General features: G+C 59.4%; 1 protein-coding gene across 1 annotated transcript; it reads left to right on the plus strand.

Annotated features, from left to right (window-relative positions):
• The first annotated feature begins 9814 nt into the window (after positions 1 to 9814).
• LOC120600951 (uncharacterized) lies at positions 9815 to 14198 on the plus strand. Its single transcript, XM_039860534.1, has 2 exons — positions 9815 to 11974; positions 13629 to 14198. Exons 1-2 carry the CDS (start codon positions 11329 to 11331, stop codon positions 13937 to 13939), a joined length of 957 nt encoding a protein of 318 aa, XP_039716468.1. The 5' UTR covers positions 9815 to 11328; the 3' UTR covers positions 13940 to 14198.
• The last annotated feature ends 3027 nt before the right edge of the window (positions 14199 to 17225 follow it).

Here is a 17225-nt window from a genome sequence, read left to right on the forward strand (position 1 = left end):
GCTGCCACCCGTTTCCCAGCAGAGTGTATTATAACGCGGTCGCGGTGAACTTTCCGGGCGGCAGATCAGAGCGCGCTGCGCAGCGTGTGTAGCTGTGCACGTGCGCGGCTCCCACCGGGATCGACCTGAAGGTTAAACAAACCCGTGACATCCGAAGAGACACACGCACAGCGGGCCGGGAGCAGCAGCTCCCCGGGGCGGGGAAGGGGAGCCATTCCTCGGGCCTGGGGTGGACAAAGGGAGCCTGCGCTTTCGGGGTACACCCTTCGGTGCCTTTTAAATTGGGAACTGTGCGCGCGCGCTAACTGTAAGGGACGCAGGAGCAGATGCGTGGCAGGACCCACCTCCGCACCCTCTTCCAGCCTGGAGTGTGCGGGAGACTGGTCCGCAGGTCACTGTGCTCCAGGAGGTGAGGCTGTGGTTGCCTCTGTCAGCTGTCTATTGAGTCTCCTCTGCAACCAGCTCTTAGCTGCTTTTAAATACCGAATTGACATGGCTGTCACCAGGATTTGTTGAACATTGAATGAACAAAGACTGTCCTGCTCTGTATAAGAAGGAAGAGAGCTTCCCAGGCAAACTCCTATTCATCCCTTACAGCCCTGGGAGGATCTGCGTCCTGGGCGAGAGCCCGGGCCACCCGGGCACAGCCTCCCTGCCTCCTCCCCTTCCTCGGCTCTTGCCCTCTCCACCTGCTGCGGTGGTCACCTGGCCTCAGGTGGGTTCATGTGTCTGTCCCCTTGCAGGTGGTGACACCCAGCAGGCAGTGCCTTACTTCTGTATCCCCGGAGCTCGGCACAGACGCAGGCACGACGCGGGTGCTGCTCGGTGTCTGTTACATTCGTTAAAAAAAAAAAAGCGAGGCTCTTACAGTGCGCGGGCTAAATATAGACGTTCGCTCAGTGCAGCAGCTGGAGTGCACTCCCCCCCTTAGAGGACAGGCACTTGTGTGTGTGCTCGACCATAAGACCACCGGGAAGCCAGAGGTGACCGCCAACCCGTGGGCCTCGTCTTTACGTCAGGGGTTTGGGGACAAAGGAACGAGAACGAGAGTTCCCAAGGTCTACCTCTCATCTGCTGGTTTTTATGAAAATAGATCAGAAGGAAAGGCTAGAGGATGCTCCCTGGGCTGGCAGCCTGGGTGACCAGGAACCGCGGTCCTGCCCCCCACCGGGGAGACGCAGTCGGAGGTGACGAATTCTGACGCGGCATCAGGCTTGGGCTTTGAAATGACACAGCTCCTCACAGCTATGTCATCCCAGGGGAGCAAGGTGCTCCACCCACGCAGCCTCTGGGTCGACGTTTCTAAATGGGGAAAGCAAAACCCCCTTGGCTGTCAGGGTTCAAGAGAGAGCATCATGGGGCCCGGGGTGACTCGAGAACCACCCACACGCACGTCTCCACAGTAAACCAGCCGGTAGGCTGAGCGGCGTATACCTGCGGTGTTGGGGGAGCAGGTGTGATGTTTTATGTCTCACCAGAATCGGGTTTTTATATTTCCCAACTTTGAAAACTAGAATCACTGTTCAAATGGCAAATGTTCACCACTGAGTTTTGTGGGTTCTTATAAAAATGAACAGAGCTGCCTTAGGTTCGGTGCTTTCTTATGTTGCTTGTTGATTCAGGAGGTGCCCACCGTCTCCCCGAACCCCCACTCCAGGGAGACGGGGTCGGGGTGGCCTGAGGGGTTGGGTCGGGACGGGGCTTATCTGTAGGTAACGGGCTGGACAGTGTGATCCAGAAGTTTGGAGGTGGAGGTGACAGCTCGATGATGGGTCCAGGACTGGCGGGCAGGGGTGGCATCCTGGAGGAAGTGGCATTCCAAGTGACTGTTGAAGTGACAAGACCCTGACCCAGACCGGCTTACACAGGGGGAACAGTGGCCGTGGTGCAGACTCCCCACCAGCCCCACCCGCGGTGCTGGCCCCTTGTCCGAGGCACTCTGCACCTGGCTCTGCAGGTGGCCTCGGCCTCAGGGTGACTTGCTCTGGCAGAATGGCTGCTGCCTTCCCGGGCTGCCCTTCATCACTCTCCCGAGAGCTGGAAGGGCCACTCCTGAGCCGAGCCCTGTGACCGGGACAGTCTACTAGGGAGCCCACATCGGCCCCGCTGGTGGGGGAGGGGGCAACTGTGACCAGCCAGGCTCACCCTGGAGCTGGGGGAGTCCACCTCCCTGAAGCACCTGGGGGGCTGCAGGGGCCTGAACGAAAGGAGAGCGCTGCAGTCGGGTGGTGCGGGCGCAGCGCGGGCGTCCAGGGGTGCGCATCAGCGCTGGGGGGAGAACCCCAGGCGAGCAGGTCACCGGGCAGGGAGGCCGGGCCCGGCGCCCCTGGAGCCCGGGTGGGCAGGAGGGGAGCGGGGTGCGCAAGGCCGGCGGGGTCGGGGAGCTGGTCGCGCCCCGCAGGGCGGGCTCCCTGGGGGCGGTGACATGGCCGATGCAGGTGCGTGGCCGGCGGTGTAGCGCGGGCGGGCGGTCCGCGGAGCCGCATGTGGACAACGCGGCGTGTGCGCGCGCGCGTGGCGCTCCCTGCTCACTGCGTGTCTGAGGTGGGACGCGGCCAGACGCCGCGGTCGGGACGAAGCTTCCGGAAGCACTCGGAGCGGCCGGTGGCGCTGCAGGCGGGAGCCGAGTTTCCCACGCGCGGCAGAGGCGGCCGAGGGCGGCGGGGCGTCCTCGCCACCGCGTCCAGCGCTGCGCTCACCCAGCCTCTCTCTCAGCGTCTGCCACTGAGTAAGATGACCCTGCTCGCCCCGCACCCAGGGCGAGTCAGTGTCCCTCCCAAATGGGGACCGCCTTTCCCAAGACAGGACGGTGATGATGTGGCAGCCGCCTCGCTGCTCCTTAGCCACTGTGATGAGCCTCCCGTCCCCTCTGTGGCCCCAGGATCGGGGGTCCCAGCCCCTTCCTCACCCACATGTGTCCTCTCGTGTGACTGTTCCCACAGCTTCCACTCCAAGGTGGTCCCACTGGGACAACGTCCCCTGGGCACATGGTCCCCACAGGGGCGCAGGTGGTGCCTAGATGCCCTGCTGGCAGACATTGATGTCCTGGCCTGTGAGTGCTGGCTCTTTGGGGTTCACAGCGCCCCCGTCGCTAGAGAAGTGCCCATGGCCACACAGGAGTCCCTTGACACCCCATCCCCACCCCCCGGGGCAGTGGCGGCTCTGACCACTGGGATTGAGAGGACTCGGAAAGTCCCCTCTCCTGCCTCCAGGCAGAGCGAGCTCTGTGGTGCGGTTCACGCTCCCCGCTCCCTTCCACGGGTTGGCTGCAGGTGACCCCAGCGGAGCCACCTCCTTGGATTCTGGCCCTGCTGCTCCCCTTGGTCCCCTTCTGCTGGTCCCACCCCCACAGGTCACTCCACCCAAACCCCTGCCTCAGGCTCTGCTTCTGGGGACCCGAACTCAGCACGACCTCCATGCCTCATCTGGGCGGTCCCACAAGCATAGGACATTCTAACCTAAGCTCCCTTTCATTTTTCTGTCCCCTGGCCCCTGTCCTTCCCAAATAGCCCTCAGAGATCAGCCTGTCCTGAGGGACTTGTCTCTGTTTTTCCTCAAGTCTCAAGACCATTCCAGGGCCACACTGGGGGCTGGGCGCACAAGCTCTTTTCCAGAAGGGCCCAGAGTCTGGTCCAGCTTGGGACGTCCGCTCCGCCTTCCCCTGGTCCTCAGTAGGTCCAGCTCCTCCGGGACCATGCAGTCCAGGAGTGAGCCCAGCTGGGGACAGACGCTCCTGGTCTGGCGCCATCCCCTGCCCTCAGGCGAGGTGACACAGGGCCAGCATCCACCGGAACCTGCTCTCGTTGCTGGAGCCTGTTGCACTTTGCTCGAACTGTCACCTTCAAGCCCTTTTCTCCCAGTGAATTTGCTTTTGTGAGGCTGGCCGGCTGGTGTCGTCCAGCGAGGCCAGTGGTTTGTGACGGGCGCAGGGCCACGCCCCCTCCTCTAGGGAGTGGGAAGAGGTGAGGGCGTGAACAGCCGGCACCAGGCAGGCTGAGTGCTCACGGGGAGACGGGGAGACGCTGTCCCACCCCACTCCTGGCACGGCACCAGGGGTGTGGGGATCTCTGGCCCTCCCCTCGCTGGTCTCCTTCAGACACACGCATCTTGGCGTGTCCTCAGCGAGCCTTAGAAACGTGACAGGACAAGCCCTGCAGGCAGACTTTCATCGCCCTCCGGGCCGTCTGGGGAGATTACAAACACTGCGCCTGTGACCTTGGACTGTTTCCATGGTTTTCGGCAAGATGGCCGTGGTTGGAGATGGGATAAGGGACCCAGCTGTGGACGGTCTGGCTGAGCGCCGACGGCTAGGGCCCCACCCGCAGCTGCTCCTACCAGAGAGCCAGCTGTCCCCCTCGCCCTTTTGGGGTGGACCTTTAGTGATTCACTGTTTTTGTGGTCAGGACTGTGATTCGAATGTGGGGGACGTGGAGAGGTTGCACGCAGGATGGAAATCAGGAGACCTGGATTCGAGCTGAGCCTGTCACCCAGGAGCCTGTCACCCGGGATTGGAAAGGGAGGAGATGGGAACCGAGGTGGCTTTTAAGGCTGAGAGTGTGCCACATGCTCCCAGAAGCTTCCCTCTCACGATTAAGCCCCATCAGAAGAGTTTCGAGTGTATGCGTTTTGCTTGGAGAAACAGGCTCAGAGACGCTAAGCGACTTACCTGAGGTCACCTAGTAACTGAGAGGTTCCAGTTCGTCATCCAGGCTGCTTCCGGGATCAGTTTTTTGGGGCTCCCTCCAAGGCCCGGTTCCAGGCATTTCCCTGCGGTCAAGCTGACCTGCTTCTCCTCTCTGGGACTGCTGTCCCCGACTGACCTCTGAGCCGTCGTGCGTAGCTCTTCACGGGACAGTTCCATGCTCTCCTCTGCCTTACTGTGTCTCTCATCTTTTTTTCATTCTCTCGTCTTTTAAAAACTGACTTTTATTTAATTAAAGTAACATGTTTTTTACCCTTGTCCCATATTCTCAGGCCGTCCTCCACAGAGCAGCTGGGCGATCCTTTTAAAGTATGTCAGATCCTATGTCACCTCGCTGATGAGAACTCTCCAGCGGCTTCTCATGTCCCTCGGGCAAAGCCACGTCCTTAACGGCCTTACAAAACCAACCAGTCTGCGGTTATCGCCGTGTTTATAAAGAATATGCGCGTGTGCTTCTTATTGATTTTTCCATTTTAGGTACTATCTGCCGGCTTCCTGGTTTGGAAGACAAGGACTTGGCATTTGTGGGTCCAGCCCAGGCCGTCTCCCCATTTTTCTTCCTCCTCGTCTTCACACCATAGTTTGTAATTTCAGGTTCAGTAAATAATCAGCAGCAGAACGAGAGACTGGAAAAGAGTGTGGATGCTACAGGCAGATTTCCCAGGCCCTAATCCTGACCCTGCCACTTACTCCAGGACCTCGAGCAAGTTTCCTAAGGCTTTGTGCCCCAGCTCCCCCAGACATCAGACGGGGAAGCCTTGAGGGCACGCTCACACGGGCGCTTTCGAGGGTAAGCGAGCTACTTCACTTCCAGAGGAGACCTCGGGAGGACGGGGGACACGCAGCGGTGGCGGTGCCAGTGCCAGACACCACAGAGCTGACCGCAGAGCCGGCGGGCGCAGGCCCACGTGTGTTTCCTTACGCAGCTTTCTGCTTTTCCTGCAGCTAATTATTCCCATTCTCCCGATCGCCCTCTGGTCTCCATATGTATCACATCTAATTCTCTGCACACTTTTCCTTGGAACCCCTCACAAAGCTACTTTCTACGTGATGAAATGAATCAGATCATCCATCCACTCCACGTCATCCCCTCATGCACCTGTACCCCCCGCAGGCCTCTGTCCGCTAGGCCCCATCCGCTCTGGGGGCTATGGGTCCTTCTGCCGCCATCCTGAGAATTCCTTCGGACACTTTTCCGTCACTGTCGTCAAATCCCTATTTGCTGGCTTCTCTACTGTCTCCTTTCTTGGATGACTATCTCGTTTGGCTGGAACACACCCTTGAGTAGCCTTCCGAGGGAGCATGCCTTTTCTGCGTGTTTGCATTTCTGAAGACGTCTTCGTTCTACTCGTGCTCGATGGATCGTTTGTCTGAGTGTAGAGTTCTAGGTTAAAAATAGATTGTCAAAGAATGGCAAAGATTCTCATGTATTCTTTGAGACGACCTCCGGCACGTACTGTTAACTGAAAAAGGCGATGGGCAGAAACTGAAAAGAGCGAGCCGTCCCACGCGCGGAAGGCTCTGATCTGCGGCATCCGGGTCCTCACTGGCCGAGCACTGCCGCAGGAGGGTGGGCGTGAGCCGCGTCCTCACGCGTAACTTTTCATACTCCGGGTACTGGAGCCATGTGACAGTACCACCTATTCAAAAACTATGCTAATATCAGAAAAGCGAAATTAAGAACTGTTTTCCACCACAACTTGAAGGGATGTTTTTTCCATTTCGTTCCAGCTTTCAGAATTGCTTTGAGAATTTTCGATGCCTTGTATACCTTCAGCATCTTGTATGATATCTACTTTGACTCTGCCGAAGCTTTTAGGGTCTTCTCTTGATCCTCAGGGTTCTGATTTTCTTTTATTTATTTAATTATTTATTTATTGCCATTTTTTGAGGGTTTTTTGGGTTCTTTCCATTGGGAAACATAGATCCAAAATTTCTGGGAAATTTTCCGGATTTCCCCCTCCCCATCATTTTCTCTGTTCTCTTTCGGAGGGGCTCCTGTCGTCGGGGATCACCCCCTTTCCGTTCTCATTGTATAACTTTTTGCCTTTTGTCGATACTCAGCGGGAGGCTGCGTAACGCCACCCGCCGCTTCTACGAAACTCGTCCGTTCCGTATTGAATCTCTCAGAGGGCGTTTTGCCGTTGTTTGTGCTTCGTTCCTTTTCAGTAGCGCCCTTTCTCGATTCCCTAACGCAGCGTCTCTTCTTGTCATTCTCAGGGGATTCTTTTTTTCCCCTGCTGCTTTATGGTCTGTTTCTTTTCGTCCCTTGTTTGAATCTCCGGCTTTCATCTGGGAGCCTTTCCCAGACGTGCGGTGATCCTTGTCTGTCCATTCAGATATGAGAATGAGGCCCTAAAAAACTATGAAAACGATTTGAGCAAAGGCCAGGAGGGGAGATGCCAAGAGATATGACCAGGGCACCACTGGAGGTGCGTTTGGGTGGCCAACACCAGACGTTAAGTCGTCCCTTGGGGCACAGGCACCTGGCCTGGATCCGAACCCACATCTCCCGTCTTCCAGGCCGGTGCCCTTGACCACAGTGTCAGTGTTGGAAGGAAATGCTGCTTAATGCTAACAAGCCGAACTTCTCAAATTTGGTACCTATCACAAGTTTTGCTTTTGATTAAGGGAGGGGTGGTACAGACTGAGAAGAAAGTTAAAAATTAACCTGAGACTTATGAATTAAGAATAACTAATCTCTAATGTCCAGAATGCCCAAACAAGAGAACTGATCATCACGATATTCTTTTACCGAGAGCGGGAAAGGATGTCCAATCAGCTGAGCGAACAGAGAGAGTTAAAAAAATAAGATTTTCATAGCTTCGGGCATCAAGGACAATTCTTTTACTGGTTTAAAGAACTAATATGTCAGAACTGAGATAGCCTTTCCATAAAACAAATATGAAATGCCCGGAGAGGTTAGGTAGGCAGAATGTGATATGGTCTTGGCAGTGGGCATCTCTCGGATCAGCAGCTTCGTCAGAGCCAGGACGTGGCGCCACGGGAGGGTCAGGTCACAGTGTTTCCACCGCTCCTTGGCTTGGGGAGTGAATGAAAGATCACGCACTGGTCACGACAGTGTGTGCACGTGAAGAAACCAGGAGAGCTAACGCTGTTCGTCGCGCGTTTAACCTCCGCCCCACGTTTGTCCGTTTTTTCCACCCTTATCCTTGCTTTCTCTTATTTTTACTTTTTTGCCTTCTTTTACGCATCCCTCGGGCATAGGGGAAGATGTGGAGTTTTCCAGGTCGACAGCCAGAGATGGGGTTTCCATGCTGACTGAGCAGCTAACAGGACGCTCTCCTGGATGCCCTAAGACACTGCTGTGTTGCCCCAGATACGCTGTGACGTCGTCTGGGGCGGCGTCAGCGGTGGGACTTCCTGTGGCAGGGGCGCTGCACCTCCGCGCTGTGTGCTGTGGTGGCCACTAGCCCTGGGTGGCTGTTGAGCACCTGAAATGCGGCTAGTACAGTAGAGGAACTGCATTTTAGATTTTATATAATTTTTACTCATTTACATTTAAGTAGCTTCCTGTGGCTCGTAGCCACGTATTGGACAGCACAGCTTCAGGGCAGTGATTAATTCTTCGTTGACATTTGTTGTAACGGAGACATGTTCCCTAATGCAAAATCATTAGAGCCCCACGTGGCCGCATGTCACTCGCGATCAGGCATAGGAGTGAAGTGGTGACGCGGTGGCAGGCCAGAAGTGACCAGCCTGGGAAAGAACTCGGTCAGCCTTTTTAAGCCGTGTGGCCGTAGACACGGCAGTCACCGCCCCTTTGCCCGTGAGGCAGAAATAACATTCCGGGGCGTCCTCTCGTGAGTCGTGCCCAGGGAGTGCAGGCGGGCTGGGTGCCCACTGAACGGTGGTGGCCCTCTGCCTCTGGTGGCCGTGTCCACCTCGAGGCGACAGCAGTGCAGCTCGACTGCTCAGGGTGTGCCCGGGGGCAGGGGTGAAGCCCTCCCTCATGAGACGAGAGGTGAGGGGCGAGGGGGCAGAAGAGACAGTGGTCTGGGGGACAGGCCATCAACTCCTGTGCGTGAGGCGGACACAGACGGCCCTTGTTCTGATTCAGAGAACTCAGAGCGAAGGCGCTCACGGCTGCTTCGATTAAACGCGTGTGTGTCTCTGGCGTCAGAACCTGTGGCCAGGTTTCTCATCCTTTGGAGCAGGTGCAGAGCCGACCGCTGAGGCAGAAAGGAACCCCCTCTCTCAGCAGCATTTGGCTTCTGGGTCTGGCGTGTAAGAGTCACCAGTAAGATGCCATCAGGTTTTTCGGGAGGCTTCATCGTCGGAAGCCAAGCCTGGTGCCTCGGGTCGACCTCCTGGCGATGGCGGCCAGCCAGGAGCTTCTCCAGGCCTCGCCCTGTTTACCTTTGGGCTTATCCGCCCTCTCAGAAAATACTAAGTTACCTGCCTGGTTTAACCCGTGTCAGGAGCCTGGTCCAGAGGGAAATGGCCACACGGTGGCTTGGTGACGAAGTGGTGGCCACACGGCCTTCCGGCTCTCCTCTCCTTCTGTGTCACGGTTTCTCTCTGCCCTGGCACTTGGACGTTCAGGCCAGATAAGTCTCTGGCGTGGCGGACTGTCTAGTACGTGGTAGGGTATTTACAGCACCTCTGGCGTCCACCCAGGAGTGACAACCAGAACGTCTCCAGATACCAACAGAGACCCCCAGGGGTAGAATGACCCACATGTCCCCACCACTCTGCCGGGTTTGAGCCTCGAGCTTGGAACGCCGGCCTCAGCCACAGAAACCTGGGCCCTTGCTGTCAGCTCCTGTCCTTGGATAAGGCTGTTCTCCAGGGGGACGAAAGGCACAGGCTGACCAAAGCCCGTTCTCCTTGGAGTCGTCCCTCTTAAACCTTCTGGAACTGAGAGGGAGGGGCCCGTGTGCCCCGGAAAGCCAGCGCGGGCAGATTGTGGAGCAGCCGTGCAGACCCGGGAAGTTGGGGCGTCGGCTGCAAGTTGGCTTAGGCTTTGCTGCGTTCCAGAGCGTGCGGGAGTCCGTGGTGGAGGTCACAGGGGTGATGGTGGGGACCTCGGATGGCGGGCACCACAGTAACGTCCCGTGGGCTCTATGGAAGGCTGGTCGGCACGAAGGTGAGGCTGGTGAGAGGTGGTGTTTGGGTGGCATCCTATGGGGCCAGGTGGCTCCTTTCTGCCCGGGAGAGAGACCCTTTGCCCCGTGATCTTGAGTGTGTTTGAGGCCAGCGGCGAGTGTGAGGCCTGACTGGGCCGGGCGGGCGCGATGTGACACACTTGTCTGTCTCTCCAGGATAAGGCCCAGGCCGGATGGCGCGGGTGTGCTCCAGGAATGGCAGGCTGGCAGGTGGCATTCGTGTGGCCGCTGCCACGAGAGCTGCTGAGAGCCACCTCTGCCCGTGGGCCGAGTGGCCGTGAAGTCAGTGTTTTGAGCCGGCGGGGGTCAGGTCCCCACACTGCCCGCGGGCTCTGCCTGGCCCTGCTGCCTTCACACCAGGTGTCGGCAGGACTCTGGTTGGGGACAGCGCTGCCGGGCGCTGCTTGGTTACCGTGCTAGGGACTTCCGCCTGCACCCCGCCATCCACCTGTACCCCACCATCACCCGTAACCCCAGGAGTGGCATTTCTTTAGCCGCCCACTGGCCAGGAGAGGGGAGCAGCCTGGGAGAAGCTTCGGGCCAGGAAGTGGCTGAGCCTGGACTGGTGCTTCTGACCCCTGAAGACCCCAAAGGGCAGGGAGCCCATCGTTCGCTAAGAGCCAGAGGGCCACTGTGGCCGGCGGGACCTGGGCGCACCTGCCGGTGTCACCTGCTCACTGGAAAGCCCAGGTGTGCTGTGGGCAGAGGGACAGGGAAGACGCCCACCTTGGCCTCAGCAGTGGGACCGGGGGCCCCATCAGCAGGGGGCTGCGTGTTAGGCAGCAGAAGGACCAGTGACCGGGCATTCCCGCGGGATTAGAAGTGTCCCCATGTCTCCCGCAAGGCACACCGCTTTCTCCGCTCACAGCCGAACGTCCTGAAACGGCCCACCAGCCCTCGGTCCTGCGTAGGACCCACAGTAGCCCAGGCTTTCGGCCACCGCCGGGCCTCGCTCTGTAGAAGGTGGCATGCATCCTTCCTGTCCCCAGCTTGAGAACCTGAAAACCAACCGTGTCCCCAGGGCACACGGCCTCCCGGGGCCTCCGTTCCCCCGCCCTTGGGAGGACAGTTTGCTCATTAATGTTCTGGTGTCACAGTCCCCTCGGGGGTAGAGATGGCGGCTCATCTTTGTGGCAGGTGGCGAAGGAAAGCTCACCCACCCCTGACCAGCGAACACTCGGCTTTAGGATCCCTCTCGGTTCTCTGCACCTTTTTTACCTGGATTTTTGGGGTTTTTTTTGTGAAAAGTGTCACAATTTTAAAGTAGTTTTTCTTTCCTAAACACCTCTCACTTCATAGAACGGGGCAGGGACGGGTAGCAGGCGAGGGCCTGGCGGTGTAGCAGGCGGTATTCTGTGCCCTCGGTTGCTTGATTTTAAATACGACTTGATACGGGAGAGTGTGGCAGGTAAAATGTGACATGTAATCAGCGTCGCATGTCGTGTAGTTATAATTAATTCTGTCCGCACAGTTCTATATGCAGCTTTTCCCCCTTTTATGTCTAATAAGGACCCCCGGTCCTCGAGAGGACTCGCGGGCATCGTCTCCGGTGGCCGTTGGGCGTCCTGCCCCAGGCCCTCACCGTGTTCACGCGGACGGTTCGTTCCTTCGGGGGTCGTCGGAGCGGGCCCAGCCCCGCCACTAGCCGGGTCGGGACGTGGGGTTCGTGTCGTCTGCACGCTTCAGCTCCTCGTCTGTGGAGTGAGGACGACCGTGATGGGGGACTCAGGAGATGCCGCGGGACGGCCGCTGAGGTCAGGCCTCCCCAGCGGGCGCTCACGTCCCCCGACCTCGCCTGGCCAGCTCTCTGTCCTCCTGGGGGTCACTTCCTCTAGGAAGCTTCGCCGCCTGCCTGCGCCCCACCCTGGCCTGAGGTGTGCAGCCTTCTCGAGTGTCCCTGGCTCACCTGTCACACTCATCACTGGGTTACGATTTGCTTTCCGCGGCTCTCTGCACCCTGCGTGCAGTGTGGGGCTGTGCCAGCCCTCAGGCTGCGGGAGCCCCAACCTGGCACCCAGGAGTCTCTGGAGAGCCGCCTGTCGAATGGACGCAGGCGGAAGCACAGACGGGAACCCTCTGCAGTTTGGCGGAGACCGGCGTCGTCTTGTTCACGTGAAAACCCGTGACTGTGCTGTTCTCCTTCCAAACGCTTCCTCCATCAGAGTCCACGCGTGCGCCACGCGGGGCGGTGGCATCGGTGACGCCTCAGGAGACAGAACTGTCCTGCCCCTACCAGCCCCCGTGTCCACAGCCTCATCGGGACTCATCAGCAGGAGGCCAGCAACACCCAGCAGCCGAGCTGTGCCCGTGTCACACTGATCTCTGCCACCAAGGCCAGCCCGGCACGGGTCGCTCGTAGGTTCCTCTTGGCGTGACGCAGTCAATGCTCGTAGCATAGTCATTGCGGAAAACCACGAAACCCGTGAAATCAAATTTCGCTCCCAGTCCCCACGGGACGTGGGGCGTGGCGCACCCTCACGGAAGTCTCCAGCACGCCGCGGAGAGAGCACAGCACGGAGGTCCGGAGTCGGGCTCTGAGTCTGAAGATCCGAGGCCCGGCGTCACCGCTATTGGCTTTGCCACCTCAGCCTCTCTGAGCCTCGGCGTTCCCACCGGTAGATGGAGGGGGTGAGGCATGGCCGTGCACTCCGTGCTCAGGGCGGGGGACCCTGACATTCAGTGGAGCGTCCGGGCCTCCTCACACGCCCTCTGAAACAGAGCAGGCCACCATGCTGCCACAGACCACGTGTGTGCGGCGGCCACCTGCCTGCCGCCCGCGTTAACACAATCAGAAGACAGAGGCCCGGCTTCTGCCTCCAGCTCCAGCCTCGGCTCCAGCTCCAAATGCAGCTCCAGGCTGCTTGACTGGGGAAGTGGGGCGGTGGTGGGGGCAGGAGGGTTCCCAGGGACAAGTCCCGCTCAGTCTTGGCGCTCTGAACCGTAAGGGACAACAAACACCCAGCAGCCTGCCTCACAGAGTTCACGCATGGCCCAAATGCAAAAACATTTGCGGTACCGTGCAAGGCAGGCCCTGGACTTGCCAGCCTTTGCTTGGACTCTGCGGTGAATGGCAGCCCCGGCTCGCTGCCTTCTCTTGCATTTTGCATATGCTGACTGTACAGCAAACCTGCAAAGGCCACTGGTCGTCACAGCGTGGAACCAGGCCAGCTGTCACTGAGGTGGTCCTGGTCCCTCAGATCGGGAAATGCATAACAGCTCGGAAGTAGTAGCTCGAGCTGCTCAAACCAACGTTGGGAAGCTACCTTAAGTAAACTGATGCCATCAGTGAATCTGGTCATCGAAGCGAAGTCTGGCACGTCCCTGAATGTTCCCAATTAGGATGCTTGGCTGTTTCCTGCCCAGATGCCCGAGGGGAGAATGGCTTGCTCCAGTAACGAGCATAAATATTGTCATAACCCTCAGGCTCATGGAGGAGCCAGCCCGAGGGCCAGCCCCCAGCACCTAGCGGGCACTCAGATGGCGGGCAAGTTAGTGGACAGATGGGCAAACAAACAAGTGGATAGAATTAGTCTGACTTCACAGAACACATGAAAGTTCAGATTCTTTTGAGACAGATCAAGATTCCGAAGACCTCCAGTGGTTGGTCACGTGGGTGTAAGTGGAGAGTCACCAGGAACCTGCTGCTGGCAGGGTCTGCCGTGGCCGGGTGCACCCTGGCCCCACGTCACTCGGCCCGCGTGGTGGGCCGCCTTGTCCTGCTCCGCGTGGTGGGCCCGGAGGGAGGAGTAAAGCAGGGGCTTTCGGTCCCTCCCCGTCCTCCCTTCCAGTTGCTCCCTCGTTTCCAAGTCCTCGTTTTTGTGACTTTTCTCCCTGGCGTTTCTCCATTGACGTGTTTTGTGACGTGTGCGCACTACTCCACGTGACCCCAGCGACGGGACGTGGCCTCACTGGGCAGCGAGGGGGTGATCAGAGCCCCGTGCGTGGCAGCTGGCTGAGCGGAGGGAGGCGGCTGGTGTGCCTCGAAGCTCTGCTCAGGCCGTGGCCCGCCGTCCGGGCAGAGGGGACGCGGGCGCGTGTGCAGAGCGGTCCCCGTGCAGCCTGCCTGGTGGGGCGCGGGGTTCGGACGGGAGGGCCCTGGGTGCATTAACACACCCTGCCAGGTGCAGCAAACAGCTGTCTTTGTCCGACCTTCACCTCGCGTGCGGCCCGCGGTCCTGCGAAGCCGTGTGTGCCTGCGGCGGGTCGGAGACTGGGCGGGCAGGAATGAACGCGATAGAGCCTTGGAGATGGGCCTTGCGAAGCCACCAAGCTCAGCAAGACGGGTCTTTAAGATGTGACCTGTTTTAAGCAATTCTTTTGCTGGTGTTAACCAAACTGCAGACTTTATACGGTTTCCCCATTTTCTGTTCTAGGATCCGTTCTGGGATCCCACGCTGCGTTTTGTCATCGTGTTGCCTTTATCACCACCAATCTGTGACGGTTTCTCGGTCTTCCCCGGTCTCCGAGGCCTGGGCGCCTGTGCGGAGTATGAGCTGTGTGCTCTGTAGGATGCTCCTAGGCCGGCGTCCGTCTGATCAGACTGAGGCTCTGGACTTGGGGAAGACTTCTCAGAGCTGAAGTGCCCCTCGCTCACGTCACATCAGGGGCACCGGGTGACAGCGGGACGTGTCGCCAACCATGTGGCCTTGACCACTGGGCTGCGGTGGGTCTGCGGCTTCCTCCTCCGTAAAGCCGCGGTTCTCGCGTTCCCCACTCTGTCCCCCGGAAGCGGGTCTCCAAGTCCGGCCCGTTTCCAGGGAGGGACGTCTGCTCCATGTCGTGGAGGGGGGGACACTGAAGACTGTGTGGCCCTCGATTAAAGCCATCACCGCCGTTACTGTAAACATCTGTGCCACCCCCAAGTTCGTCGGTGGACGGTCATTCTTTTTCCCTGTGGGTATCAAAAGTGAGTCACTTGGTAAACGAGAGCAGGGACTGGGGAGCCCTCGCGGATGCTGTGGCACCTGCTGTGGCCTCTGCTTGTCCCGGCCTCATGGCCTTTGCTGTTCCTCCTCACTGTGGGGCGCCGGCTGGGCCTCTGGGCCCCACTGTCACCTTTGGGTGTTCCGCTCTCTGCAGTGGACGCAGACATTGGCACTTCGCCTGAGCCATGGGAAGGGGCGAGCTCTAGGGCACCTGCGGGTGCAGCCAGGAGGGGCTGTGCCCCCCGAGGTGTGCTCGGGAAGGCGAGTCCGCTCACCCGTTTCCTGGAGGGGGTGAGGGAGGCCGAATAGCGGATCGTTGTTCGAATGACGGGCTCAGGGATGAACGGGAAGAAAACCGGCGTGTCCTTCACGCCTCACAGGTGTGCTTTACGCACCGCACAGGTGTGCTTTACGCACCGCACAGGTGTGCTTTACGCGCCTGACGGAGCGTTCCGTTCCCACGGCTATGGCTGCCCCCGCGTTGGGCTCCCCTCCTGCGTTTGACACTTTTCCGTCCGAATTCTTCTTTCTTCGGCGTTGCCGTTGGCAGCCAGCGTGTCATCCTCAGGAGAGGCGAGGTCACGGGGTGTGGCCAACGCCCCACATCTCGGAGGCCTGAAACGGCAGAGCCGCCGTCCTGCCCGCGGCAGACGCCGTCGCGGGTCCGAGGCGCCCTGCCCGACAGCGGCGTCACAGCAGCGGGCAGAGGCCCCGGCGCCTCGGTCACTGGTCCCTGACGTGGCGCGTGGCGGGGAGGGCGCCGGGCAGGCTCCGCTGGCCGACGCGAGGGCCTCTGCAAAGTGCGGAGGAGGCAAGGCCCGGCGACGGGGGCAGGGCACGGTGGCCCTGGTTCCGGAGGCAGCGCCGGGGTGCGCCGTGACGGGGTGCGCCGTGGCAGGGCCCCCGGCTGGACTTGCTTCGCGTCCGCTGGGCTCTCCCGGTCCCGGCCTCCGGCCGTCGTAGCCGAGATGGAGACGCGTGTTGTCTTCACGGCCGTCAGGGCTGTCGCCGGACAAGCCGGGCTCCTGGCGAGACGGCGTTTCGGACCAGAACCCACGCTTCCCTCTGCCATCCCGGAGCGCCCAGCACGGCCTCCGACCGCAGCCGCGTCGGGACCCGAGGTCGCGACCGCGTCCCATGACCCGAGGTCGAGGCCGTGTCTCCGTCCACTCATCTTCTGCTGTTCCGCTTTCCGCGTGTGGGTCTAACGTGACCCCGCTTTGCTCCCACGTTCGGGTCGCGTGTGAGTGGCTCGGTGCGTCTCCGCCAGCGGCGGGCGAGGCGAGCGGCCGCCGACCGGGGTGCGTGCGTCTTAGGAATGCGGGGACTAGAAATAGCCACGGCTGCCACCGCGTCTTCCTGGCAGCTGCCGACTCCGTCCTGACACCCAGAGCTCCTCTTCTTCTATTTTGGGGATCGTTCTTTTCCACAGTTATGTGGCAGCTCATCAGAGGGCTGGCGCTTATCCCGTGTTGATTGTGGTGGGACGGACGCCTCCCGTTCGGAAGACCGAAGGTTCGATTTCCCGTCTTATGGTGGTCGTCACGTGAGCGGGTCACGGAACCTCAGCTTCCCCTCGCCCCTCTTGTCTTCGGGCGATGAGCAACGGACACCCTTTTCTCTAGAAACCTCCCGCACCCCAGCTCCCGTGCCTGAGCAGCAGAGCTGGGGGGACTGGAGCATCGTGGCCTGGAGAGGGTCCCCCAAAGCAGATTCCGTGAGGAGGAAGGAAAGCACTGACGTCGAGCCGTTTATAACCTCGGGCCTCATTTTCTCAAATTCCCGACTCACATCTTCCCAGGATTTTTTCTCTTTCTCTCCCCTGGGCATGTGATGCAGATCTGCTTCCGCTGCCCCCAGGGTATTCTCAGAGTGATGGACGGACAGCCAAGGGGAGGCCTTGGCTCACGGCCTCCGACTCGCGGGCATGTCCGGGGCTGCCGGGGCCCATCGGCCTTTGCAGGAGCAGGAGGCAGAGCTGGTCCGGTTGTCGTGGCCCCAGCCGCAGACTGACCCGCTCCGGACTTTGGGACACACTGGCAGATCCCTCTCCCCAGGCCCGGAGTAGGTGCTGTTCCGTCGGCTACACTCAGCTGAGAACGTGGTCGTGTGAGGTACAATGACAGGTCAGCTGCAGGGCGATCTCAATGTGTTTTTGGACTTTACTTTCTAAAAAGAAAATGGTGTTTTTCAGGCCGCTGTCAATAGCGGGCCAGGAAGGATCGTGACAATGTTCGTTTCTCGTTTCATTCCCCGGGTCATCACCCCCTCGCTCCCTCCGTGGTTCCGAACAGCCGCGGGGTCAGCATCGCTCTGTCCTCATGGGCCCTGGGTTCTTTTGTCCATTTACCTGTCCGTTCATTTATTCATTTCTTCTCTGATTCAACAAATAAATCTGCGACTCGTCCCTACAGGCACCAGTGACATGGTTCTCGCCTCACGAACCTGACTTTCCGGTGTCTGTCTGCC

Source organism: Pteropus medius, unplaced genomic scaffold, assembly GCF_902729225.1.
Source record: "Pteropus medius unplaced genomic scaffold, Ma_sr-lr_union100, whole genome shotgun sequence".
Classification (NCBI taxonomy): Eukaryota; Metazoa; Chordata; class Mammalia; order Chiroptera; family Pteropodidae; genus Pteropus; species Pteropus medius.